The sequence below is a fragment of the Abramis brama genome, assembly GCF_963993115.1.
Source record: "Abramis brama genome assembly, chromosome: 18".
Taxonomy (NCBI): Eukaryota; Metazoa; Chordata; class Actinopteri; order Cypriniformes; family Leuciscidae; genus Abramis; species Abramis brama.
The window spans coordinates 5,417,742-5,445,636 of record NC_139980.1 but is presented as its reverse complement, the minus strand read 5'-3'; the positions used below and the strand labels follow the sequence as shown (position 1 = coordinate 5,445,636).

The following is a 27,895-nucleotide window of genomic DNA, read 5'->3' as shown; positions in this document are numbered from 1 at the left end:
CACACGTTTGTGCCAATGCCAGCTGTGCCCTCATCAACCTTTTGCAAGGAAAACAGTTGGGAAAAGGCGCAAGTTTTTTAGTTCAAAACATTGTGTCTCATTAGAGTTCATAATAGTAATGCATCAAATTTTAAAGCAGCCAAATCGCTACTTCAAAATTTGATGCATTATCATCATTAACTCCATTGTGGCTTCCTCAGCATCTGGTTAGAGTGAGAGAATCACAGTTTGAAAATGCGTTTTTACAGATTTGTGAGATGTTCTTCCCAGAGAAGGAATCTGTGCAGATGTGAAATACCACACCTAGCATATCCCCCTCACCCAAAAGATCCTCGCCGTCAGACCACTGCCAAAATATGCGACTGTCCTTTCCGAACTCAACACTTGAGCTGAGCTCCAAAAGTCATAACAAAGAGTTACAGAATCACAACACTGCTTCTGGTGTTTCAAATGTTGTCAGTGATATTTCATCACATTTTGACTCAATAAAATCACTTATGCCAAGAATTGATGTTTAAAGTGGACTAGGGCTGGGGCGGTTACCGCATTACCGCGGTCACATGATGCCTACCGCGGGTCTGAGCTCGTCACCGTCATCACCGCAAAATAAAAAAAAAAAAAAAAAAGCATTGGCCTGCACATGTGTGCACGTTGTGTCTAATTACATTGATTCTAATGACATGGATTGTGTCTAATGACATTGTGTCTTACATAAGTTTTGTTTAGAAAACCTTGAATCCATCAAAAGATGGAGCACATCCGACCTTTCGCGAGTTGGGGAACGCAATGTTCCATGACACATAATAACATTCCATTCGTATTGACTATTAGGCCTATATGCGAGAGTACCTACAGACATCCCAAGTCTCCCAGAAGTTCCGGGAGTCTCCCGCATATTAATAGCGGCTCCATGATGCCCGCAAATTAGTTAAAATCTCCCGGAATCTAGAGCGAGCGAGCAAGAGTGCGCATGCGAGACAGAGACTGCGTTCCAAACCGTGTAGCGCGCGCACGGCAGAGAGGGAGAGGGAGAGGGAGCGAGAGAGAGCATCCTAATTGGCCCGTTTCGGTAAGTCAACCAATCAGTTGACAGTGTGGGTGGGCTTTTATCTCTTCTTCTCTGACTGCGCGCGCGCCTCCCCAAGTGGACGAGGCATTTTATGCTTGACGCGCTCGCCGTATTATTCTTTGAAACGACAGCGGCTCGTCCTCTAAACCATCAGGAATCAGCAGTGAGAAGAAGTAATAAGGTACACTCGTGAATGTTTATTTTAGAACAACACTTTAGTACACCAAACTACAAAAGAATCGTGTAAGCAGTAAACCTTGAGATTATTAGGCTACCTGTGACATTAGAAACGTAACCTACAACTTAATTAACGTTATTAATTAACGGGGGAGGTTGATTTAAAGCGGTACCACGGTAATTTCTTGCTTTTCAACCACGGTAAGAAAAAATCCATACCGTCCCAGCCCTAAAGTGGACTTTTTTGCCACTGAGAATATAATAGTAATTAACAGTAGAATACAGTAATAGTAAAGGGGAGTGATGCAATGGATCACAAAACTCACGGTTTGGATCATATTACAGTATTTGAGTCATGGAGCAGAAAAAAAAAAAACTTGGGGAAGTGGCAAATGTCACTTTGCTTTCTATTTATTACTTAAAGCACACTAAGTACGATACCACAGTAAAAACTACTAGCCTGACTAAAGTTCAAACATTATTAAAGGCAAGTGAAAAGTCAGTAATAAAATAAAAACAATACACAAATTACAAGCATAGATAAATACAATATAACAAAGTTACAAATAAAGTAAGGTCTAAATAGTAGTATTCAGGAACAGAAATGTAATAGGCTAGCCTGGCAAGCCAGACCTACATCAAGATGTTAGGTCTGGCAACTCACCATAGACACGGCTCAATCCAGTGGTGTAGTCTACGTGATACGCAGGTATACGCCGTATACCCACTAGAAAAGGCCAAGGGTTTGCGTATACCCACTTAAAAAAAGCGTGAGGATACGTATCAACTTCGTTTTGTGTCAGAACTTTCACACTTTCATTCATAAATTCACCCTGTCTGTGTTTGCGAAGCGACGGATCGAATCGCGGAATCCAGTCACGAAACGTCATGGAATTTGGCTATTTTTGAATGAATAAATCAAAAGTAGGGCTGTACAATGAATCAAATCTCGATATGGACTAGTGTCTATGAATATTAAAGCTAAAAGAGACTGCAATTGTTCTACGCGTCTCTGGGAATGAGCGCTCAATGTGTGCTCCACTAACACACACACACACACACACACACACACACACACACACACACACACACACACACACACACACACACACACACACACACACACACACAAGCACGCGTGACTCACGCTCGTGGTGTTTTCAGCATTTCACTGTATTGAGACATGATGTAGGCTACACATGTGCATTTCATCGCAGAGCTGCTATTAGAGTAACTTGACGAGAATTTCACCATTTCATTTGATAAAACTATCATTCATTCGTTTCATACACACAGAAACTGTTATGTCTTTACGACAACCTGTCAAAATAAAAGTTCGGTATAACTTGAAGAAATTATAACAGAAATATATTACTATTGCACAGTAAAGAATACTTCAGGCCTAATAATAATAATAATAATAATAGTTTATTAAAACACACAGAAACTCAAATGCCTAAAACCCACCAAAATAAAAGTTCGGTCTAACTCAAATAAATTTGAAAGAAATTGCACAGTAAAATGTATTTTAAAGTAACACCTTTTTTTTTTTTTTTGTATGCGGTGGCGGGGGGGGGGGGGGGGGGGGGGGGGGTATTACAGTATACTCACTATAAAAAACTAGACTACACCACTGGCTCAATCCGAGGGGCGGGATAAACGGCTGTCTTTCAAATTCCCTCTGCACGCAATAGGACAGCGCTTCAACCAACCAGAGCGTTTTCCCAACAGCGGAGCTAACGTTAGTTGATGGATTCAACTTTTGCCATATCTGGCCGGCAAAACTACGAACACATCTTCCTTTTTTAAGAATGACTTAAGTGCCGTTCTTTGTTCTTTTCTCAAAGAAAAGCTTAACTCCAAGTCCTCCAGAGTAGCGGCCAAAGCTGATTCGAAAGGCCGCCGTTCGTCATCAGCCATTCTTTGTTTTCAAGTAGCAGGGAATTCACACGGAACCGTCACAACTCTGTCGTCATTATGTTAAGCCCGCCCACCGACTCTATACACGATGTGATTGGCCTGACCAGAGTTTGGTTTTTCCAACTCGAAAGTCAACGGAGAGTTGCTAGACTACCCAGGAAGCAAAATAAATTTTGCTGCCGCTAGGGTGCGTCTAGATTTCTAGGCTAGTAATAGGCCTAATTACATGTAAAATAACACTATAGTGTTCACTGTATACATTAAATACAGATTAATGTTTGTTAAAGCTGTGTTTTGTTGTTTGATTAACATTAATGACATAGACAGCAGGGATTTATAGGCTGCTGTCACTTTAGGACCGAATGCATGGATCCAATACAATGATACACATCTGATTTCCTCATCAGCGTTGTGTTGTATGCACTCTGCTACGACAAGACGACAACAGATGACAAGAAACCTTGTTGTGTAGTATGAGCACAACAGCCCTGTAGTGTGAGCTTGCCCTAAGACTTAACGGACTGTTTACGAGAATTCATGCTGGGACAGGTATTTTGACATAATTTTGTGTGTTTTTTTTGTCAGTTCCAGGCTAGCACAAGGAGATGCTAAAGAGGAATCAATTCTGCGTTCACGCGATGTCTAAAACAGGCCTGTCTGTGTGTGAGCAGCTGTACGCACAGATAACAGCACACACAAGTAGCGAAACTTTAATGACTTTGGGGTTTCATTAATAATTAGGTGCTGTAATTGAACTAATTGTGTAATTTTGTAGTCTGGGAAAGAGGGTAAATGGTCCAAACCGTAACTTCAATCAAAAAGTAGCCTATTGTCTGGTTTGGTTTGGACCATTTATTCTTTTTCTCATTACCTGTGAAATTACAACATGTGTTCAATAGCTAAAAGGTAATTGACTGAAATTAAGTTTACCACTATTAATTTAACTGAGTTGTTTTTATTGTACGAAGGTTTCAACCACACATATCTGAACTGATACAAGAAGGATTTGAAAGAAAGACATCTGTGTATACAAGAAAGAGAAAATGAAGGAACTCTGATCTTACAAAGGCTATTTGTGCTAGTCAAACATTCAGGAAACCACTTCGGCAGGAGAGCCTCCCTCCGTCTATGCACATATTTCACTGAAAGTTCAAATGTCAAATAATAGATCCACATTGTCTGCCGTCCAGTCCGTTCAGAGTCTATAAACTCCTTTCTGTTTTTCCACTCTCATAGGATAACATTCAGTAATGTGGGATTTTAACGCTCAAACAAGTCAACAATCTGACAACCGTATGTCCACCAACAACTTGCACTGTTTACATTAAATGCCCAGCAAAATATGACTGACAGCTCAGCACACTCATTTCCTGCTGCAAAAGCTCCCACCTGCACCCCTCTGGAGGAGTTGGCCTGCGAGTTTAAGAGAGTCACCGCATAAATCTGTCAAACGGGGGAGAGTGAGATGAATAAATGAAATAAAATGAGAATCAATCCCTCATTTCTTTAGCTGGCCACTGGAAGCATGCTGTATAGTTCAATGATGGGACCTGCCAAAAATCACAAGTACATGAGTGGAGCAGAGACTCACATCGCTGTGCCGCTAAATGAGGATTATATGCTTGTTTGTGCGTCTGCTTTTATATAACATTACTCACAATTCCTATTTTTGCGATTATAAACCCCAAAGACTGTGAAGCAAAAGTGTTTCGCCAATTTTTTTTTTTGCGCCTGCGATTAATTTGTCAGCGCATGTATAATTGTTCCAGGGTGACTGTCATATGCATCTGGCAAAACTCAAATGTGCTGCTCCTATAGCTTTGTGCCATTAGTCTTTTTTTCCTTTAAATGGTCCAGTAAATGGGTCAAGGCATGCTCTTGTACACACTGCTCATACACTCTCATGCTCAAACATCACACAGTAGCCCTGCTTTAGAAATACAGGCTGATAACAGCGGAAACAGTCGAAAAGAGAGACATTCAACGGAATAAGAGTGTAACAAAGGTGGAGGGATAGACCCAAGCTCAAGGTCAACTTGTGTCCACATGAAATTGGCCCTATTTACTTTAAGAGGACCTACTGTGCTTTTTTATATTTTCATCTTTCTTTAGTGTGATGTTGCTGTCTGAGCACGAAAAAAGTCTGCAAAGCACAATGTCCACTCCAAAGCTAATCTCTATATAAGTGGTCCTCAACCAGGAGGCCGGGGCCTACTAGGGGGCCTCAACAAACTTCCAGGGGGGCTTCAAGATGACTTATAAGACAAAACAAGCATTAAACTTAGCTAAAATAACTTTTGAGTCATGCCAAGCTCTAAAATATTTATTGAAATTGAGAAGGGGGGGAGGGGGGACTCCCTGAAACACCTATTTTCTTCCAGGAACGTACACTTCACAACATTCACAAAAAAATAAATAAATAAATAATAATAATAATGATAATTTCATTAATAGTGTGTTTAAACTCACGGTTATGGTTAGGGATGCACCGATTGACCTGCAATTGTCTTTTTGTATTTTTACGGCCGATTTGTTCGGAAGTGAGCCCGCGTGCACAGACTACATTGGAATCATTCGCGAAAATGTCATTTGTGCGGAAGTATTGTCCTGGAAATGCAGAGGTTTTGCCTGTCTGAGGCACAGATACCAAGAAGCGAACAGTTGTTAGTGTAGTGCGCACAAATAAGAGCCGCTTTCCTGCGCTCGCTAAAGTTGCGCGAGAGTACCTGTCCGCGCCCTGCACAAGCGTATACAGTGAACGTTCGTTCAGCTCAGCTTCTCACGTGTTGGATGAAAAAACGAAACACTAACATGTGACAAATCTTAAATGCTTCTTTTTGTAAAGAAGAACTTGCATGCACTTTTGAAAAGCTAGAAGTAAACATCAGTTCTGTATAGGATGATCATTTTTATTTTACATTAACATTACATTGACTTAATTTGATTTAAAAAGCACCTGCTGTAGCATCTTTGTTTTACACGTTTTCACTTTTAATATTTATTTATTTTGGTTTTATTTAGTATTACTGGTAAAGACCCTTTTTCTTTACACCGAATTTAAAAACAAAAACAATGCTGATTAAATAGCCAATCATCTTTGTTTGGATTGTTGAATGTGTGTTGATTGTGTTGTGAACTATGCAGTTGTTGCCTTTAATTTCACATGGTTACAGTTAATGTTTTAATTTAAGGCCAGTTTTATGTAGTTCAAGTTCAACCCAATTTAAAAACAAAAGCTAAATGCTGATGCTAAATGTCAGTACCATGTTTGTATTGAATGTGCTTACTGCGCAGTTACTGCCGTTAATTTCAGATGGTTCAGTTATTGTTTTTAACAGCCAAAAGCCAGTTTGGCCTGTTAAATACCAAATAAAGATCTTGTTTTGCTTGTTTACTTATATTCTTTCTTGTTTGTTGCTTAAAGAAAAAAAAGAAATCGGTATCGGAATTGGTCAGTTTGCTTGTAAAAAACGGTATCGGAATCGGCCATGAAAAATCATGATCGGTGCATCACTAGTTATGGTAAGAGGCGTGACATTTTGAAATAGTTGACCAATCAGAGCACATTGTGTTTTTCAGAAGGAGGGGCTTCACAGAGACAGGAACTAAACAGAGCGTTATAGACAGACTTGGAAGAGAGGTACAACAATGTAAATTATGTGAAAAATAATATGTTTTTTGAACATTTAAGCATGAAAAGTGAAACCTATTCTAGTAGACCCCAAAAACAACAAAGACTTAGGACATCATATGGCCTCTTTAATGCACATTATTCCAAAGGGAACGTTTTTTGTCTTAATAATTTTTAATAAAAAAAAAACAAATAAAAAAAAAAACACCAAAGCTCCTTCCATTTTCCACTGATGTTACTTTGGCCATGTATGATATTAGATGTTTGTAGCCAAATATCTTAACAAATGCGCACTCAATCTGGCTTCAGTATTTATGGCCGCACATTTTTGCTTGTTGAATATGTTGTTTCAGTATTTTTCATTTTTAGTAAGGTTTTTATTTTTTTAATTATTTATTTAAAAATTATTTAAATTATTTAACATTTTTATTATTTAATTCATTATTAGCTTTTAATAAACTCATTCTTGAACCCCAGGGGGGTTAGCAAACCTCAGTTGAGATAAACAGACAGCACAGAGGAAATGGGAAATTGTTGAGGCGAGAGAAGGGGAATGGGCTTGAACAGCCAAAATCGAACCTGCGAGCCATTTCCTAACAATCAGCTCACATGTTGACATAGGTGATGTGATTGTTAGGAAATGGCTCGGACAGACAGAAGCACTTTGATGAATCTAGATATTTTGAGTTTCTCCTACATTTCTCTTCAAACCTTAGAGGTCATATCAGTGCAAAGAGTTCCTACTGTTCAGGAGCGGAGATCTTTACAAGCAGGATGGATTACGAACCTACAATAAATCACAAACTTAAGATCAAGATCATCTCTTAAAGAGTGTTAATGTGTGTGTCTGCGGTGGCCTTCCAACATTCCACTCTAATTCATATTGAGCCAGAGATCCTTCTGTAAGTTGGCTGGTTTGTTCGATCATAAAAACCTCTCAGCAGCAGCAGTTATTTCTGTGTGTATGTGTGTGATATTATAGTCTAAGAGGGTCTGAAAGTCAAGGCAACATAAATCACGATTAATGGCACAAACACACCCAGTGTTTCTATGAGCCGCTATTAGTCACACAGAACTGCCGAACTGCCATAAACTCCTCAGACAGAAACACAAACACGTGCCACTCACATCCGCTGTTAACGGGCATCACAGCAAACGTCCTCCCTCTTTCAGTTTGACAAAACATTCCTATTCTATTCAATATACCTTCAAAAGTTTGTGCGGGTAACATTTAACAGTGTTAATTGTGATTTTAACAGTAACATTGTGAAATATTATTACAATTTAAACTGCTTTTTTATATATTTTAAAATGTAATTAATTCCTGTGATGGCAATGCTGAATTTTTCACATGATCCTTCAGAAATCATTCTAATATGCTGATTTGACGCTCAAGAAACATTTCTTCTTATCAACGTTAAACACAGTTGTGCCGCTTCATTGTTTTGTTGGTCAATTGAATGCATCCTTGCTGAATAAAAGTATCAATTTCCTTCAAAAGTTTTTTGAAAAGTAGCGTATAAACACATGTACAAACACTACACTTTAAACTTTGCAGCACAGATCTGAAAACCACATATCATCGTCAAAAAACAAAGTGAAAGGTAAAGATGTACCGCTGGAGTGGAGAGACTGATTACCATTCTGAACTTCCTCACGCTAGTTGAGATACAAAACAACGTTGCACTTGAGCACAGTCCAAGATGGTGACTTAACACACAAGTGTTCGCTTAGTGTACACACACCGAATCAGCCCAGTCAAAAGTAACACCTGCTCTTAAAGTAAATAGGACAGATGCTGCTCATCCTCCTGCTAAAAAGAGAGAGAGAGAGAGAGAGAGAAAAACACACTCATTGACCCCCACTCATACCCTGCAAACCCTTAATTATAAATTAGATTCTAATTTTTAAAATAGAAAACAGTTCTTTTAAATTGTAATAATATTTCACAATAATATTACCATTTTTTCTATATTTTTTTTAAATCAAATATATGCAGCCTTGGTGGTGAGAAAAAGAGGCAAGAACATTAATAACGGTAGTGTATCAAAAGTAAAATGCAATACTCTCTTGCCCAAAAAGACATGGCACCTAAAAAATATAGCATGCAAATACTGAGATTCATCCTTGACAAGGTACAGACTGAGAAGACAGTGTCCATCAAAGCCATACAGAGTCGCACAGACATCAGGGAGAGGTTTTATCACAAAATTAGGTAACTCTTTATTTTGATGGTCCACTTTTAGACATTCTACTATAACTATAAGTAACTTTGCAACTACATGTCAACTAGCAGTCATTAGAGAATTAGTAGACTGTCTGCTTAAAATCTGCTAATGCTTTATTTTAATGCTCCCCCAACATACATTCTATTCACTATACAGCAAGTAACTTAGTTTTCAACTACATGTAAACTTATTCCACTAACCCGAACACATAACCCTAAACTAGTCTGTTAAAGGTCCCATTGCATCCCATCCCATTTTTTAACCTTAATATGAGTTCCCCTAGCCTGCCTATGGTCCTCCAGTGGCTAGACGTTTTGATGGGTAGACCAAGCCCTGGGTATTTTTGAGAAAATGAAAGCTCAGACGGGCGAATCTAGAAATCTTCCCCTTATGTCGTCATAAGGGGAAAGGTTACCTCCCCTTTCTCTTCTTTAAACTATCAAAAATAATTTGTCCCGCCCATGAGAAAATGAGCTGCGCGAGCGCGATATTGGTTTTTCCTCGAGAGACATCATGGCTTGCAAACGAGCGAAGCATGGCAGTTGCTCAGTGTTTGGATGTACAAATGAACACAAAAGTATTTTTTTAGTTCCTTCATCCGAGCCTCTGAAGAACCAGTGGGTTATGTGAATTTCTGATGTGTAATTGTTCAAGTTCAGACAGATAATCTTTCTCTCAAAGTTGTTCAATACTGTTTATGCATCAGTAAATCAAGCCAGTGACTAAACGATCAACTTCACGTCGTTTCTCTTAGTAGGATGAAAATAATCTCACTTAAACTGTGATTAATATATATACAGAAAGCGATCAAAGAACAATCCCTTTCCAATCGCCCAAGCTGTCAATCACACAGCGCGAGTTTATCTGGACACTTGCCAAAACTCGTTATGAAATCAATGACGCTGTTACACTGCACAATGAAGCTCTTACTGTACTTACCTCATGTTTGCATTGGTGAAATCATTAGTGAGAGTGCAGAAACTGCGTTGCAATGATAAGATCTTCATTCACGCGATCAACAGGCTGTCATCTGCTCAATGCTCAGCACTGCAACCTTTTATGTGATGGGAATAGATCTAAATACTTAGTAAAAGTTTTCGAGAGAGTTCCACATGTAATGCTAGATATTTCATATGCAAGCATGTCAGCCAATCACAGCAGGGGGCGTTTACACTGAAGTCTCACAGCAGACACGCCCCTTCAAACAGAGCGTTCAAATCAGAGGCTAAAATCAGGCTAGGAAATATGCCTTTTATTTCTAAATTATAACAAATTTTGATCTAAAAAACATACTAACATTATAAAGGCACCCCAGGAAACATTCTAAAATAATAAAATAATCCATGCAATGGGACCTTTAACAGTCTACTAATACTCTAATGAAAGTTGGTTGACTTGTATTTGTAAAGTTACAGTAGGATGTCTAAAGTGGACCATCAAAATAAAGTGTAACCCAAAATTATATACATCAATGCACCGAACATTTAATAATGTATGAAACAATGAAACTGTGTCTTATGAGGGGAACACTAATAAGGACTGTGACAGCATGAGTCTGTCACCACAGTATGAGGGTCAGTGAGTGATCTGACTGGAGTCTGTGTCTCCATCACTAAACACAAGCTCATTATCAATGTTTTTGGCACAGTTAGTCTTATTCTCCATTCTTTCTTAATGACTGGCTCAAGAAATATTAATTCTTAAATTTTTTCTTCTTTGTTTAATTTCAGTTTTCTTAGTTTACATTAGTTCACATTATTTCATTAACTATATTTTACTTTTATTTTTGTTACTATTACTTATCATTTGTACTGTTTTTGTTTGTTTTTGTTACTCGCTTTATGCAAATGCTCTGGCAATACCAATGTAAAGAGCATTTCATTCTAACAAAGCACACTGAATTTGAAAATTGAAAAAAAGAGTGCTTTTCTGTGGGCAAAACAAATTTGACCCTGTGTGTCTTCCTGCAGAGAATGACAGTTTTCCTTTGCCTGGGTTTCTGAGAGCTGCACATCCCTGGCTGTCCACAGCTCATTTGTTCATTCATTTCCTACAGCCAGAATACGCTACATCTACTCTGCAACAGGTTTGCCATGTATATACACACAAAGCCAAAGACATGTCAACAGTTATGTTCTGCACTGGCGGTGAGGAAGACAGCTGTTGTCCACCATTTAAAGGCAGGGAAGATGATTTGTTTCAGATTTTTTTTTTGTTATGCTGGTTGAAAGTCTCTTCACATCCCGATAGCAATCACTAAGTTAAGTCGAAATGTATTTATTTGTAGGGTGCAACATGGCTAAAAGCATACCTTAAAGGAGAAGTTCACTTTCAAAAAAACTTTTGCTGATAATTTACTCACCCCCATGTCATCCAAGATGTCCATGTCTTTCTTTCTTCAGTCGCAAAGAAATTAAGGTTTTTGATGAAAACATTCCAGGATTTCCCCCCATGTAATGGATTCTATTGGGACCCAAACGGTAGAAGGTCCAAATGACAGTTTAAGTGCAGCTTCAAAGGGCTTTAAACGATACCAGACGATGAATAAGGGTCTTATCTAGCGAAACGATCGGTCATTTCCAAAATAAATAAAAAAGTTTAAGTTTTATAAGCACAAACGCTCGCCTTGCTCTGTTCTGTGATGCGCGTTCGTGACGTCACGTAATACGCAATTACGTTGAAAAGGTCACGCTTGACGTGTTTACAAATGTGCAGAAGGAGGACCATATACACATTTTCAAATGTATTTGTGTCAGTTTATCGTTTAAAATGCCCATTTCGTGTGCGTATCCTGGGTGTTTTAATATTAAAAAGCCAAAAAGAAGATTTTCTTCAGGACAGAAATTTTTCAAGCGTGACCTTTTCAACGTAATTGCGTATTACGTGACGTCACGAACGCGCATCACAGAACAGAGCAAGGCGAACATTTGTGCTTATAAAACTTAAACTTTTTTATTTATTTTGGAAATGACCGATCGTTTCGCTAGATAAGACCCTTATTCATCATCTGGTATCGTTTAAAGCCCTTTGAAGCTGCACTTAAACTGTCATTTGGACCTTCTACCGTTTGGGTCCCAATAGAATCCATTACATGGGGGGAAATCCTGGAATGTTTTCATCAAAAACCTTAATTTCTTTGCGACTGAAGAAAGAAAGACATGGACATCTTGGATGACATGGGGGTGAGTAAATTATCAGCAAAAGTTTTTTTGAAAGTGAACTTCTCCTTTAAGAAAAATGTTCTTTTCACTATTCCCATAGTGTATGATTGCAGAAAAATTGTTTGTATTGAACATTGATGGAAAAATTATAAACGTGGTTTACTTTGTTTAAAAATCGTATAAATGTATGAGGTGGCAAGGTGGGGTAAAATGCTCATCATTTAACAAATACTTTAGGTAAAATAATATGTTTTAAATTATGTCTAAGTTAATACTTGTTCAAAACTATGCTTGTACTATGTTATATTTATTTTGATAAATAAAAGAATTCATTGTTGTTCAATAAATATAATTGTTAGATATAATAAATCATAATTACCTTGAACAAAACTGAAAATCATTAACAAGACCTTTGTCTCAAAATATATTCAATAATTTTAGCAATTCTCATTTGCTACTTAAATATACAAAAAATATCAAATATTAGATCAAATTAGCACATAATCAACTTTGCGCTGCTGCCTGTGATCGCGTCAACACTCAAAAAAATAATCTGTTGAACGAACTTAATTAAATTAAGGAAAGGTTTTCCACGAAATTGAATTACATTTTTCCAACAAAATCGAATTAGTTTGAAATAATTTGTTGTAATTTGTTGTATGAATTTAAATTAATTTAGTCATTCCTGCTAGATAAAGTTGTCAGGTTAACTACATTTAGTTTTTGTCCTGCCTTAAATCACCAACATTATAATTTTAGTTAATTTGACTCTACGGTCACTTCTAATGATAAACACTACTAGTGTTCAATTGAATTAAAACCAATTTTTACATAGTAATATAATATTACTTGTGCAGGTCTGCGAGACTGCGAGTGAGGTTTACACATAGTGTAACACAGCCTGAACACGAGGTTTAATGCACATATAGCGTAATACTGAGCCCACAGCCTAAACACAGTCGCCACTCTTCTGCATAATGGTAACCACAAAATTCAAAAACATTACAGAAAGTCCACTAAGTTTCTAACATAACTGAACATTAAACACTAACATTAACTAACAACATCTTTCCATTTACTGAAAAACACATAAATTAACACTTTTTCCCTAAATTGACCCTCTTAATGCAGTCCCTTGCAAAGCATGCTGGGAACTACAGATCCACTGCCCAGTTAGATGTCAACAACAATGGTTCATGTAGTTTTCACACAAATGAATTAGGTTGATTGAACACAATTAAATTAAGTTGTGACAATATTAAACAATCGTGTTACTTTTGCTTATTTTAATTAATTATTTTAACAAGAGGCCAAAATTCATTTTTTGAGTGACATCCGGTTAAGACGAACGAAAAATATTCATGTTGACTCAATTAAAAAAAATTTGGTAAACCAAATTTTTAAAAAATTACATTGATTACATTTAATGAAATTAAGCTGGAATCATTTCTATGAAGGGTTGTGTCGTATATGCTCATTTTAATTAATGAAATTGAACAAAGAGCTAAAATCATTTTTTTGAGTGAAGGATCAGCCAGATTTCCACGTGCATCTTGAAAAGCTGGTGTTTTTGAAAGTGCTGTGGCAAGTTTGTGCCATCTAGTGGTTAAGAGGGAAATAAAATAAAAGGGCACTTTTTACCCTGGTGAACCTTTAGCCCCACTGTATCCTATATACCATCTGTGGAAGTTGTAGGACCATAAAATGTTCGGTTCGAATGTAATGGTATGATGTCCTACCGGGACGTCGTTAGGCCTATTTTAGGGGGGCTGAAGCTACCCCAAAATGTTCCTAAGCCCCCCTAAATGATAATAAGAACAACAATAACAGTTCGATTTATCAATAACCATATCCTCATTCATATTTATCTCACGCTTTCACCGTGAGACACACGCAATTGACACTTTTCACACGCTCTCATGCCACACATCCATTTTCTCACGCACAGAAAAATTGCGAAGCAAAGAGACCAACAGACTAGACAGAGCAGGTTACTTTATGATATAAAAGAATCTCAACTCTCAGATTCTGTAAATTTTATTACGAAATTCAAACAATAAATACCGTTTTGGCGTTTGTAAATTTTACGTGACAGATCCCATAGCGCACATGAACCGATCATCTCTACTAGCTAATAGTAAAAAAACACGAACACTGTTGAAAGATACAGTAACGTTAGTAGGCTACAACTTACCTAAATGTATATTCCTCATACATAATAGCCTATCGATCATATCAGTGTTTTTCATCAGCGTGAAGAGGTCAATAACACAGCTGGAGAACATGCACATTTACCTCAGGAAAGCCATACGTTAGTTGTCGAGAAAACAAGAGCTAGTATTTTGCTAAATACGTGTTCTATAATACTTATTATATTTTTACTTAAATCATTAAATAAAGTTGTTATTATAATAAAAAAACGCATTATATTTAATTTGAGTTATTTTTAACCTTAATACTACCAGTTGATAGGGCTCTCTGTATGTTTACAGCATTAGGTGAGTTGTTTTTTTCTTGAGAAAAATTAATGCCTACAGTATCTTGAGTAGCCTACCTAATATTTATCCAAATGAGTCAATATTAAATCAAATCACAATAATTGAATTGAATTGAAATAATAAAAAAAGCGTAGCTTACCAGAAATTGTACATGCACCATAAAATTGACATATAATTTTACACTTATGTTATTCTAAGCCTGAAATGGGCACTTTTTGTGACAGCAACCCTATCATTTTTGATCAAAGATGTGGCTTAACTTCAGAATTTGAATTAATATCAGTATTCTTATGATTGCTCTGAACATTTCTGACTAAGTTCAACAAACATTAAATGACTTATTCATAAACTTAAAAAAAAAAAATTAATAAAAATCTAGGTGTGACGGGGTTAAGACTATAGGGTAACAGGGTTGAAGATGGTAATGGGGTTGAAGAGACAAATACAGCTAAAGTTGTTTTTTATTCAAACTCACTGTAAGATTTTCTATAAACGCAAGTTACAAATACCCTGGGGGCTAAGCCCCCCCTTTCTTCCAATCCTAGTGACGTCCCTGATGTCCTACCTGTCTGTCAACATATTTATCATACAGTATTTCCATACCTCCGTGCACCCTGCTCACGCAGACATCACACGTTATTAGCGTGTTTCATGCTATGTAGAGTTAGACAGACGTCAGTCACAGAGCACCGCAACCGAAACAGCAGCCACCTTTTACAGTTCCTCCTGAACCAAAACACGAACTTATGCTACTTTCATGTCAAGTCAAGTCATCTTCATTTATATAGCGCTTTTAACAATGTAGATTGTTCCAAAGCGGCTTTACAGTGATAATAGGAAATTAAAGTATCAGAGATTGTTTTGGCTTTATAGCAGCTCTAGAATAAAGTTATTGTCCAGTTAGTTTTGATTGATTCACTTCCGTCGCAACAATCATTATTTATTAACTTAGGGGCCGCTTACACGACACCGTTTTAACAGAAAACTCGTATGTTCTCTCTGCGCAAACTTTAAAATCGCAAACCTGTGAGAACGCTGATGGCGTGCACATGCGTATTACGAGTTCAGTCTATAGGTATGCGCATATGCCATAACTACTGTAATTTGGAAGAGATGGAAGCCTGTGACGTTATACTCATAGCGGTTCGTGACTCACATTTATGCATTTCAATGGCAAAACTATCAACGCTGAAATGAATCTGCAGCAGTCAGGTGGTACAGTCAGTGCTCTTTAAGCGGTTTATGTTCATTATTGTTGTAATGTTAGTTTAACGCCATCTCTCATCTTGTGACGCTTTATAAACTCTGCTTTGTGCATTCATGCATTTTGGAGATTCTTTGAAGAGGGGGGAGGGGGGGATCTCATGCTTTAAAAAAGCTAGTTTGCCATTGCTAGCTGCTCCAGAAATTGCACACTCTACCTTTAATTTGATTGAGGATGGTCGATGTTTTACGAATTGAAGTTTAAAATATGCAGAAATAAAGAATTGCGATCTCTCCACATGCACATGTGGCTGTAACATTACAAAGCTTCTGCACCTCCCTGTATTAGTGTACAAGGCTGGCTTTGTGTAGTGTGTTTTGGGGAGTTTAGGAGCTGACTGGCAACCGTGGGCGCTCCTGGTGAAGGTGTTGATGGTAAAGGGTGAGGCTTGAGCAGATCAAACTGGATGAGAAACCACTTAACAGTCGCTTGGAAAAAGCTCTAGTATACCTTAAGAATGCATCACTGACTTTGCTTAAAGGAATAGTTCACCAATAAAAATGAAAGTTCATGCATAATTTATTCACCCTCTTGTTTTTACCCTGTATAGTTTTTTTTTTTCTATCCGTGCAATACAAAAGGAGATGTTAGGCAGCCAGGAATAGTAAATGATGGTGGAGTAAATGATAATCAAGTAAACTTAAGTTGCATCAGTCCAGTAAATGTTCATCTTGAGGCTGGACAACCTTTTTAGAATTATACTAGGCCTTTTATTTACTTAAAAAGTATATGAACTATCTAACAGATGGTAGAAGTCATGAAGGCAAGATTGCAAAGTTTTGATCATGTTGATAAAAAGGTCTTAGAAATGCATGTATCAAATATGAAACAGCCTTTATAGGGTTAGATGACCTGACAGATTATAGATCAACAGCATGCAAGTAATCTAACACTTACCCCTCTCACAAACACTAGCAGAACGAAAGCAAGCATGCACTGCTCATGCTAATGTTATTCTCAATTTCATACCAACACAATGACACAGACTACTCTTTACGACTACACTTGATGACCCATATGCATCGCTCTCACTCTAATAGACCTCCTGCACTGAACAGCTGAACATACCTAAATTCAAGTGCAGAAATAGGCAAGACTGTAACTAGTCATTTGTTTCTTTTGTCCCAATACAGCAAAAAAATGTACAATAAAAAATGGAATTATAAAAAGTCTCTTTATTGCCCATGCGAGACAACTAGACCTGATCTTGTCTATATGTATGGACAACAAATAGGCTATATTGCCAAAACCCAAATCAAAGGTTAAAGCTTGTATCAAAACGTTTTCTTGCCTTACCAAGGCAGACAAAGACTTCACTAACCTCTGAATAGCCTTTAGCAAACTATAGTGCAAGTGTTAAACACATACAGATCATACATAAAAGATAGAAATAACACACAAAAGTTGATGCCTGTTGAATTAAAGATGCAGCATGAAATATGGGTTGGATTGCTTTGACAAGAGTGAACATGATTAGTACTTTATATCAGATGGCATATTCTGTAGTGCTTGTGAATAGACATAACTGCATAAAGACTGAATATGGAAAACAAACAGTTCTTCTATCTAATTTATTAGAAGTTAAATTGATAGTTCACCCAAAAAAAAGTTTGCCATCATTTACTTACCCTCATGTTATTCTAAATGTGTATGACTTTCTTAAAGTGACAATTTCCCAGTGCCCATTAACTGTCATTAGTTGGGAAAAAAGATGCCAAGTTAATGGTGACTGAGTCTGTCATTCTGAATAACATCGTGTTCCAAAGAAAGAAAGAGAATCATACAGGTTTGGAACACCATGTGGGTGAGTTTTTTTAATCAACCATCTCTTTAAAATGTATTTTACATATGTAAATACCCCACAAAACAGATCTGACTCCACACACGTTTTCCTTCGAGTTGCCGAAAAGTGAGGACGAGGAAAAGCAAACCTGTCCAAACACGTCTATTCAAGAAAACGCACAGAAACCCGTGGGAATCCAACATCTGCCTCGGCGACACACTGAGGAAATGTTGGATACTTTAATGCCGCGACGAGACAGCGGTCGATACAAGTATCCAAACACAGGGGAAAGCGAGAAGAAGAGCGCGAATCTTACCGAGATACTGCCTGATCTCCAGCAGAACTTTAGGGGGTCCTCCGTTCAGCTGGTAAAACAGTGAGCCGAGACAGAAGAGCAGCAGTGTGGCCATGCAGAAAGCATAATCGCGCAGGGAGAAGCGAAGCCTGAGAGCCGATAACCAGAATCCCTTTCTGCTGTTGCGATCTGTGCTGTGACTCGCGCTGTGATTGTTTAGACGGGGACTGCTGCTGTAATTCTTCATCGTCTCCTCACATGGAAGCGCCGAGAATGGTCGTCACCCATCCGCCTCTTTAGATAAAAACTTTTCAGCCAACATTTAAATAAAAACTGAAGCCGCTTCACAGATTAAATGCGCGCGAACGGAGGCGTTCAGATGTTCGTCCCCTGCTCGGCCGTGTTTTCACGTCTGCTCTTGCTGAGCTATTTTTGCGAATGAAGTTGGGAATCCATCCTCTGCTTTTTGGGGTTAGTGTCGGTGTCAGATTACCGAATGTGGAGGAAAAAGTTCAACCGAATTCCCGCTCACGCGCTGCCGTGTGCAGCTCAGCACCACCAGGCGGAAGACGCGTGAAAGCGCTCGAGAGCAGACACCATCATGCATCAGCATCAAATCCACTAATTATTCGATCAATTACAAATATTTTACTCAAAATGCATCTTTCATAAAAAAAAAGACTAAAAAATAATTTTGCAAACAACATATCTATCTATCTATCTATCTATCTATCTATCTATCATGAAAGAGTGGCATTTGTCAAAGTGGCAGAAGGCTTCAGTGTAAAAACAAGCTGCTTTTGGAGGCACATTTCCAGGTCATTATTGTTAAGGCACACAGATAGAAACCATTTTAATTAAATATTCAGCCAAGAGTAAGGTTTATGAGTGAGCAGTTTTTGACCATTTGAGTGAAAAAAACTAAATTTGACTCTTTCAGGCATGCAAGTAAGTGTTAGAAGAATGATAAAAGCAGTCTGTCTCACAATGGTTTTATTTATAGTGCAACCCTATATCTTTTATTTCACTGAAGCATTGTAAATCAAATGAAATAATGTCTTTATTTAACCCACCCGGAATATTATCATGTCTGGTGATTGCCAAATCAAAGGGTGGACAATGGTAAAATTGCAAAGTCTTAAGCAGCGTTTGCTTTTAATTATTCTATCAAAAGAAAGCAAAGTTATAAAATAAAGATTAGTTTACATGTTCTCAAATTACGATGTTTATTTGTAGCCTACTGTTGAAACTAGTTATTTGTACTTCGAAAATAAATTATATTGAGTCACTTTGCAGTAAAGTGTACGCACATGGGTATATAACTGTAATTCTGTTGAAAGCATGAAGACTTTGATATTTCTTTTAAAATTTTGGTGAAGTCTTAAAATGAGAGAAATAGGGTTGTCTCACTGACCTTTTGTATCAGACAGGCTGAGAAATAATATACACTATATACTGTTCAAAAGTTTGTGGTCAATATAATATTTCAACAAGGATGTATTAAATTGATTAAAAGTGCCAGTAAAGACTTTTTAATAGATAGTAAAATAATGTTTTTTATAGATTTCTATTTCAGATACATGCTGTTCTATTAAACTTTCTATTTTTAAAGAATCTTTTAAAAACAACGTATCATGATTTCTATAAAAACACTCATTCTAATAAGGATTGTTTCTTGAGCAGCAAATCATCATATTAGAATGATTTCTGAAGGATCATGTGACACTGAAAACACACACAGACACATACAGTAAGGAAGAGCAGTCAGTGTGTATGATATTCTTTTTTTATTACACCTCAAAGGGACAAATATTTTAAGACATTTTTGTTTGTAAATACACAAGCAAAACCTTTATGGACAATCATTAGCGAACTGAAACCAGATAAAATCATTTTTATACATGTATTTTACAATGGTCACTGAAGCATGTCACTTGCTAACTATAGGTGAAAGAGTATTGCTCTATGATGTATAATACAGCTAATAATTACATTTGATGTAAAAGCAAAAATAAGTTATTTAAATATCAATTACATATACAGAATGTGCAACCACAGTTAATCATTTCATATATGTAATTAAGACCCAGTTTTATATCATTTAAGTTGAAATAATTAACTGGTCATGGTTAGTTCTGTAATTAATTAACAAGTGATTATATTTTTTAACAGATTTGATATTTAAACAGCTCAACTCAACCATCAACATTTGACCTGAAAACAAACATGTTAAAAAAAAGAGAGAGAAAAACTGTAAATGCGTTGATTTGTAATCTCATTTTCTCCACAATGGAATTAAAAAAATTCATTCTTTAATAAAGTGCTTTTTTTTTTTTACAGTAACATTTCATGAAATATATTTTCGATTTTAAATACATAAAAAGCCTCATTGTTATCAAATCACTCATCTGATAGCAATCTGAAGGCAACCATTCTGAATCTAACGATTCTCTATACGGCAATTTAAAATGTTCTTTAAATTCTTGAGCGTTATGGTCTATAAATTGTGCTGCATTACACATACAAGAGAAAATGACATGAGGGAGAAATACAATTCTAAAAGACACCGTTTCATAAAACTGCAAGGCCTTAGGGAAGCATGACTGGTGTCTTTCCGTAACCGGAAAACCAAAAGACCTTTAGAAGCATCTGTACTGAAACAAGGTGAATTCTCAATCAAAAACCACCTGAGAGTGATTGTACGAGAAACTCGCTTCATTGTGCTTAATTTGGAGCAATGTAATGCTTTAAATCTGTCAGCTGCGATGATGTCATGCTAATGCTTAAATGACGTCACGCACATCTGTCGGCTAACCTTGTACTTCAAGCTCAGTTTTCATTTAGGAGCGAGTCTGCCAGATGCTGTCTGTCCTTTTTAAGTAAAGTTATGTCCATCCCCAGTTACCTCATAACACCTTATTCTCCCTGAAAAACACACACAAACATCATTTGCAATGTGTTCTGAATGGCAAACACAATAATCAAAAATAATTGTAAATCAGACCATCAATCCTTTTTTTCCTCACAAACAAAAACAACACAATGATGTGGTTAAGTGACTGACTTTCACTTGAAAAATCAAAACATAAATAACGCTTCATGGATCTTTCTTCCTAATTTTGAAATCATGGCTGAAGCCCCAGTTTGTGAAGGTCACACACACTCCTCCAAGCTATTCATTATCAGTTTTGATTTGATGGACTTATTTTAAGGCTAAGACTGTGTGCTTTCAAGAGCTTGAGGCTTTTTCTAAGATTCAAAATGTCTTCAACACCCCAGTCAAAGTGCAAGGCAATCTGGGGCGTAAGAAAAAGAAGATAAACACCTGTACACATTTCACTCCAGCAAGAAAATTACAGCTGTGTGATGCATCAGTCGCATCAGAGATGAGTATGATGAGAGGTAAACAATATGCACGAGTATAATTTTCAAGATAACGGGCAACATAAATCGATACAGTAATAAACTTTGATATGCCGCGACAGCCGAGTAAGTGATGCATATTGTGTGAATATTGTGTGTTTAGAAGACTGGGAAGATTAAATGTGCTGTAAATATAAAGTATTATATTAAGCGTAATACAAGGAGTGATGCTAAAATGTAACCACGAAGAAAGAAACAAATGCAACGGTTTGTACAACATAGTACATACTTGCTAAAACCGTGACCAACTATTGGCCTGAAATCAAAATGTGCATTGCTCTGAATATCCCCATATGGCAACTTCATGCTTTTGGGAATTTTAGAAACACCCATCTTTCCATATACTGTATGCTTTGAGAGATAAAGTAATATTCTATGAACAAAACCTGTATGAAATGACATTGCTTTGGCCAGGTGACATACTCTTGATATTCACGTGCTTCAATAAGCACAAAACCTTTTTTCCTTTACAGTTTTTTTTTTTCTAAATAAATCTCACGCTTCCCGAAAAAGCGAGAAAGGGTTTCAAAACAGTCTTTAAATTCATACAAAAGCATACATTTTCAGAAAAAAAAGTGTGCTTTCTTTCGACAGGCGGTCCTTTCAGGCCCAAACTAGGCGTTTCTATGGAAACATCTGTTGACAGGCCCACAATAACAGTCCTTGGAAGGCAGATCAGTCACTTCTGTTTCTGTAAATGCCAAAAGGCTTGAGATTATAAGACGAAAAAATTGGGGGAAAATTCGGCAGCTGTTGTCCAGGTCCGTCCCTTCACCTGGCAGAAGAGTTTGATCCATTTAGTCTAGTTCATAATAGCTCATTTTAGTATTATGACTGCCCTGAGCTGCTGGCTGTGACTAGTTGGGCTTCACTGAGAAGAATACGTATGTGATGGTCCTCCTTCAAGCCAGCTTCCCTCGCTCTCGTCTCGTTTAAGGATGACACACGACCCAGCGTGTCAAAGCCTGCAGCCAATAGAGGGGCAGAATACATGGGCATTCCGATCGACACGAGCCAATCAGACACAGAGCTCAAATGAACAGGAGACGCTGGCTTCCGACACATGTCAGTCAAACCTCCCGAGGGAATCTGCGGAGAGAAAGAAAACACAAAGACCAAATGTCAGTGCTAATGCAGTCAAGTAAATAAGAGTATCATGATCTAATTTGACTCACATGAATGTGCTTAATAAATCTGCGAAAGTAACTCACAGCCATGCGGTGCTCCTTACGGAGTTGTTTAACTCTGATCTGATCCAGACTGGACGCCACGTCCTTCACTGGTTGCTGGAAGTCCTCCGAGTACCTCTGTACTAAGAGCTGAGGAATACCACAACGGCCGTGCTGAGAAAAAGAGAGAAAGGGAAAGATTAGCCAGGATATCAAGATCTAGCGGAGTTCGCCACCTCGGTTAAATGACTGGAAATCATCTCTGGAAACTTTACAACCCCTAAGAGACACACAAGTCCGGTCATCAAAATATAAAAAATATGAGGAGAATTTTCTTTGCTAACACTGCATTGAGTCAAGCTAAGCTGTGATTAGCGCTCAGCTAATGTGAGCGGAGCAACGTTCGTCTCAGGCTGTGGACTCAATAACAACAGAAATTATCAGATCATAAACTTCACTTCATGTGGCTTTTTAATTGATTTTACGGGTGGTAGAGACCGAGCATACTTGGAAATGGGGGTTGACTCACAAACAAGCAAACTTTATGTGGCAATTATAGCATTACAAGGAGAGCGAGACTAAATTGTTTGTTTAATGTGAGATTCAGCGCTTTAAAGCTAACATCACCCTGTGTGGCGTAACAGATCCAGTTTAATCCTTTGTTAGCACGCCAAATGACCATCTTGGTTCTCTAAAATAAACAGTGTGGCTTTATACTATTGCAAACCAATCAGTTTTTTAATTGTAGTAAATCTCAACTATGGAAATACTCGGCCATTCACTTTGTAAACTAATCAACAATCCAATAGCACATGAGAGCCACAGTGTTAACGCTCCTCTGGGAAATCAAACAATGAACAACAAACAAGCTGCGAGAGGAGACTGTATATACTTTATATTACACACTTCAGCTTTAACTTATAAGCATCTTGTTAACTGAAGGATTAATTCAAAATCTACTCAAAGAGATTCAAAAATGTCTTGTGCCTAATATGGGATACATCTGATAGGCTGTGGGTCCAGGCATAATTGGATTGGCTGCCAATAAAAAGCACTAAAACTCCAGGCAGTCTGTGCGGTCTGAAACCTCAAGCTGCTCCAGTGTTTTTATTTTAGAAAGGGGACATTTTTCACCTCTTGTTCACCTTTTTGTTTGTGATAACCTCAAAGAAGTGATTTGGAATCAGGTTTGTTGATGGACGTGCAGTGGACACCAAGGACTCAAGAATATGTGCCTGATTTGAGATGTTCTATGAATACTAAACTCCCTGCTTATAAAAAGCTAGTATTCCAATCCTTCCACTTTTCCACTGCTATTGCTGGCATGACTGAAAGGACTTTTTTAAGGATACAGGATATGTGATAGTTATGTCTGTCCTAAGTCATGCATTTTTAGCAATTAAAAATAGCTAAAGAAAAGGACAATTAATTGTACAGAGACCTATAGGTACTATACGGATGTCTCGTATGAAAGTTAATGAGTGGAAATTAGTGTTTGGATGAGCACTGATTAAAATGGATGCTTCTTTCCGTTAATCTTGACACTTGCAAAAGAACTTCCAGCAGTAAATGGACGGAAAAAATAAACCGGCCATGACTTTCCAGGGACAGTGGCATGGTTGAGTCAAGCCTCCAACTGGTAATCATTGTGTTTCTGTTTAGACTGCTAAACTGCTATAGTGCCACCATTTCCCACACCATTTTCTCCATATGACGCATTTTATAAAAACTTGCGGTCACTTGAACATGAAGTCCATATGCAGGGTTCCTCAAATCCCTAAAGAGTTCTTCACGGTCCTGAAGAGTTTAGCTCCAAGCTCAATCAAAGACATCTGAGCAAGCCAATCAAGGTTACTAGAAAATAACAGGTATTCTTTGAGCTAACTTAGAGCTATTCTTCTTTGCCTTCCAGGAAAGGATTTGAGGAACCCTGTCATACGGTGTCCCATTTGGCATTTTAAGATTTCGAAAAGTGAACACAGCATTACTTACTTTATCGGAGTATGGCTCTTCAGTGAGGTCAATCCCTTCCGAGCGCATCCTGTCCTCCAGCAGAGTCTCGAGGTCAACCATTTTGGCGTGGGAGATCTTCCTGCTAAGGGCGACTTTCGCACCGTGGATCTGACGACATGCTGATTCAGGCAGGTCAGACAGCCAGGGTGGACTCAGAGCAGCGGGAGATTCACCTGGTGATACTGGAGAACTCTCGGAGGGAGTAGTTGGGGTGTATATGGGTTTTGGGGGTAGGGTTGGGGTATTTGGCACCGAACCAGAAAGCACCAGTGGAGGGTGGCGCAGACCATTTGGCAGATGTTCTTTGGACTTTTTAGCAGGCACAGGAGGTGGGACAGGTGGCTTTTTAGGGTGAGTCCGTGGAGCCGGGCTAGTCGGGGCAGAGACAGGTTGGCGGTTTGAAATCTGAGCAGCAGGCAATTGACTGACCAGGCTGAGAGGAAGCTGTGTGGGAACCATAGGTCTCTGAAGCGAGCCTGTCTCTCTTCCAACACAACTCTGGTCCTGTTTTGATTCTACAGGATCTGTATTCACTGTATTCTTTTTTCTCTCCGGTCTGCCTCCATCCTCACTGCCACGCTGGTCCTTCCTCTGATCGAAGGCCTGCTCCCAGTGTATATCCCCCAGAGAATGAGAGCGCTTCCAAGACTCGGGGGTCTCCTGGGAGCCGTCCAACTCCTCACAGCTTCGGCTGACCAGTATGCGGGAGGTTTGTACTGCTTTGGAGCCCTTCTTGAGGCCGAGGCTTCGCAGGTTGAAGCTCTTTATGGGCCGGGGCAGAAAGGTCTTCGGGAACTTGCGTTCCTTCTTGGCCTGCTGCTGAAGAGCTTCGGTGGAGTGAGTCATGGGAAGAGTGGGATAGTCTGTAGATTTTACACCCCCACAATCAAATCCAGATGAGCCACGGCTGTGGTGAGACGACTTGCGGCTCTTACCTGAAACAGAGATTCGTGCTTTCACATAAATTAATTAAATCACATACAATTCCTCAAAGGCTTCAGAAGGTACCTCATGTTGTTTTTTTTTGGGGGGGGGGGGGGGTCGGGGTCTAAGTATAACCCTGATGTCATAAAAATGATGAAAAGGAAGAGATAGTATTGTAGCAATTCGTTTTCACACATGAGTACAGCTCTTCCACTTTCTCATTGATGCATTAGCCAAACCAATAATGCACACTATTATTGGTTTGGTTCATGCATTAATGAGTATGATCATAGTTAAAACCAAACTACTACAATCTGAAATGTATGCTGTCAGAAAATAAAATGCAAAAAATTGCACCTTTAGGTAGTACCTTCCAAGGTTTCTTATCTACCCCCAACGGATGGCTATTATCAGCAAATTGTGGTACTAAAATGCACACTTTAGGAGGACATACATAAAAGTCACTTGAATTTAAAAACTATAGTATATAGTATATATAGTTTTACTATAGTAAAACTATGTATAACTTATGTGAAACATTAAATAAAATATATGTTTTTAAATGTCTCAATGTTTTAGTCTGCAGAAAAAAGTACGTCATAAAGGTTTAGAGCAACATGAGGGTGAGTAAATTATGACATTTTCATTATTTGGGGAACTACCCTTTTAACAAGCAAGAAAAACAGAACAAGTATCTACAAAGGAAGTAAAGGTATAAGAAAATACAAATGTTTACTAAACAGGTTAGTGGTAACATTGTTTAGCAGGTACCCAGAGGCATAATTCAATTCACAGTTCAATGTTTAGTGATTATGTAAGGGTTAGTTTCAAGTTAAAGATTAGGGGAGTGTTAAATGTGAGTGTTAAGGCATTAGGTGATAAAAACCACAAATTCTGATCATGTTTATTTTGAAAGTGGCATCTTTTCTGTCAATTTTCCACATCAAGTATACTTAATATGCCGAGTATAGAGTTAGTGACAGTCAAGCTATTTAAGATTCCCAGAGGCACAACATTTTGTATATTAAAATAATAATATATAATAAATAAAATGATAAATGAGCATTTATATCCAGGGATCTTAAAGATAAATGTAAATAACAAACAAACAAATGATTATGCCATGGTTGAGAAATGATGCAAAGAATCTGGAAATGAGAGAAAGGAGCCTTCAAGGCTGCATTTAAAGCATTTTTTCCCTGGGCCATTAGTCATACTTTAACAGAACCAATGACTCAAAAAACTGATGGTGACAAAGCAGCATATGCTCCAATATTGAATATAATAAGCTCTGTACTGCTGCTCTTAAAATAAATAAATGGAAAAGTAATCAGCACAGAAAAAATAATGTCAGGAGGTGAAAAGAGATGAAAAAAGCAAGCTGACCAGAATGCTAGAGATCAAAGAATGGATTTATTTTCCACATTGGCAAATTGCACATATTTTCTGATCCGTTCTAAACACTCAAGACTTGGCTCCACACACACACACACACATACATACATACATACATACATACATACATACGCAGACTCATACTCTTGACATACATAACAGGAGGAGGGATCAGTCAGTGTTTTAAGATGGTTTAAGGTTAAAAAGGCATCAGAAGAGTGAAACCCTTAAACACTGAATTTCTTTGGAAATACAGAATGAGATACGGTCCTCTCACTTACATAAAATCCTCTAAAAAAAGACTTAGTAGGTTAGCTCCTACTTTTACACAATCTACATAAAATATCAGCTTCCAACTGTATGTAGCTTCTATGCAGCCACAATATTTTGCATTTATAAAGTCTATTCTTTTTTAGGCACATAAGAACTTGTGCAATATGACCACACCAAACACCACACACAAATATGGAGTGATATTTCTTGAAATGGCAAAGGGAGGGAGAAAGAGATGTTTAATAGAGTTTGAAATGAGTCTGAGGTGGTTCTGCCATGGAGAACATTCTCAAAAGTCCTGCTGTGAGTTTCTGTCGGTCTCTTTAGATTTCTCTGAAGCAGCGGATGTATTTTGATTAGTTAGCGATGGCGAGAGTGGCTGCTGCTTTTGGAAATGTTGATTTCTAACAGAATGGAAGCAAGCAATAGCAGAAGTCTGTGTAGGCTGGATAAGAGAGTTAAAAGAAAGGGATGATGATAGAGCGCCTCTGGAAAAGAGCAGCAGAAAGAGAACAGGGCACAGCAGATGTGACAGACAGACAGGCTTGGGTTAAATCCAGATGTGATGACAGGTTCTCATTGGCTGTTAGGACACTGAGTCATGGCAGAGGCCCAGAGGTGAGAGGATGATGTCATGGCGTTGCTACACTAGGCTGGACATGGTGATGCGGT

The 27,895-nt window shown here is 38.0% G+C and overlaps 2 protein-coding genes across 10 annotated transcripts in view; both read right to left on the bottom strand.

Annotated features, from left to right (window-relative positions):
* usta (uronyl 2-sulfotransferase a) overlaps positions 1-18,526 on the bottom strand; it is an 80,450-nt gene extending 61,924 nt beyond the window's left edge. For both annotated transcript variants that reach the window (XM_084091724.1, XM_084091725.1), the window contains exon 1: positions 18,048-18,526. In XM_084091724.1, the coding sequence (XP_083947850.1) occupies positions 18,048-18,273 (226 nt within the window). In that variant the 5' untranslated portion in view covers positions 18,274-18,526. The remainder of the gene's footprint in view (positions 1-18,047) is intronic.
* A 1,270-nt stretch (positions 18,527-19,796) lies between these two features.
* sash1a (SAM and SH3 domain containing 1a) overlaps positions 19,797-27,895 on the bottom strand; it is a 232,718-nt gene continuing 224,619 nt past the window's right edge. For 7 of the 8 annotated variants that reach the window (XM_084090762.1, XM_084090763.1, XM_084090768.1 and 4 more), the window contains 3 exons: positions 24,611-25,566; positions 22,661-22,792; positions 19,797-22,538 (listed from right to left, as the gene is read on the bottom strand). In XM_084090762.1, the coding sequence (XP_083946888.1) occupies positions 22,278-22,538; positions 22,661-22,792; positions 24,611-25,566 (1,349 nt within the window). In that variant the 3' untranslated portion in view covers positions 19,797-22,277. The remainder of the gene's footprint in view (positions 22,539-22,660; positions 22,793-24,610; positions 25,567-27,895) is intronic. The other variant, XM_084090769.1, reaches the window with a different exon arrangement.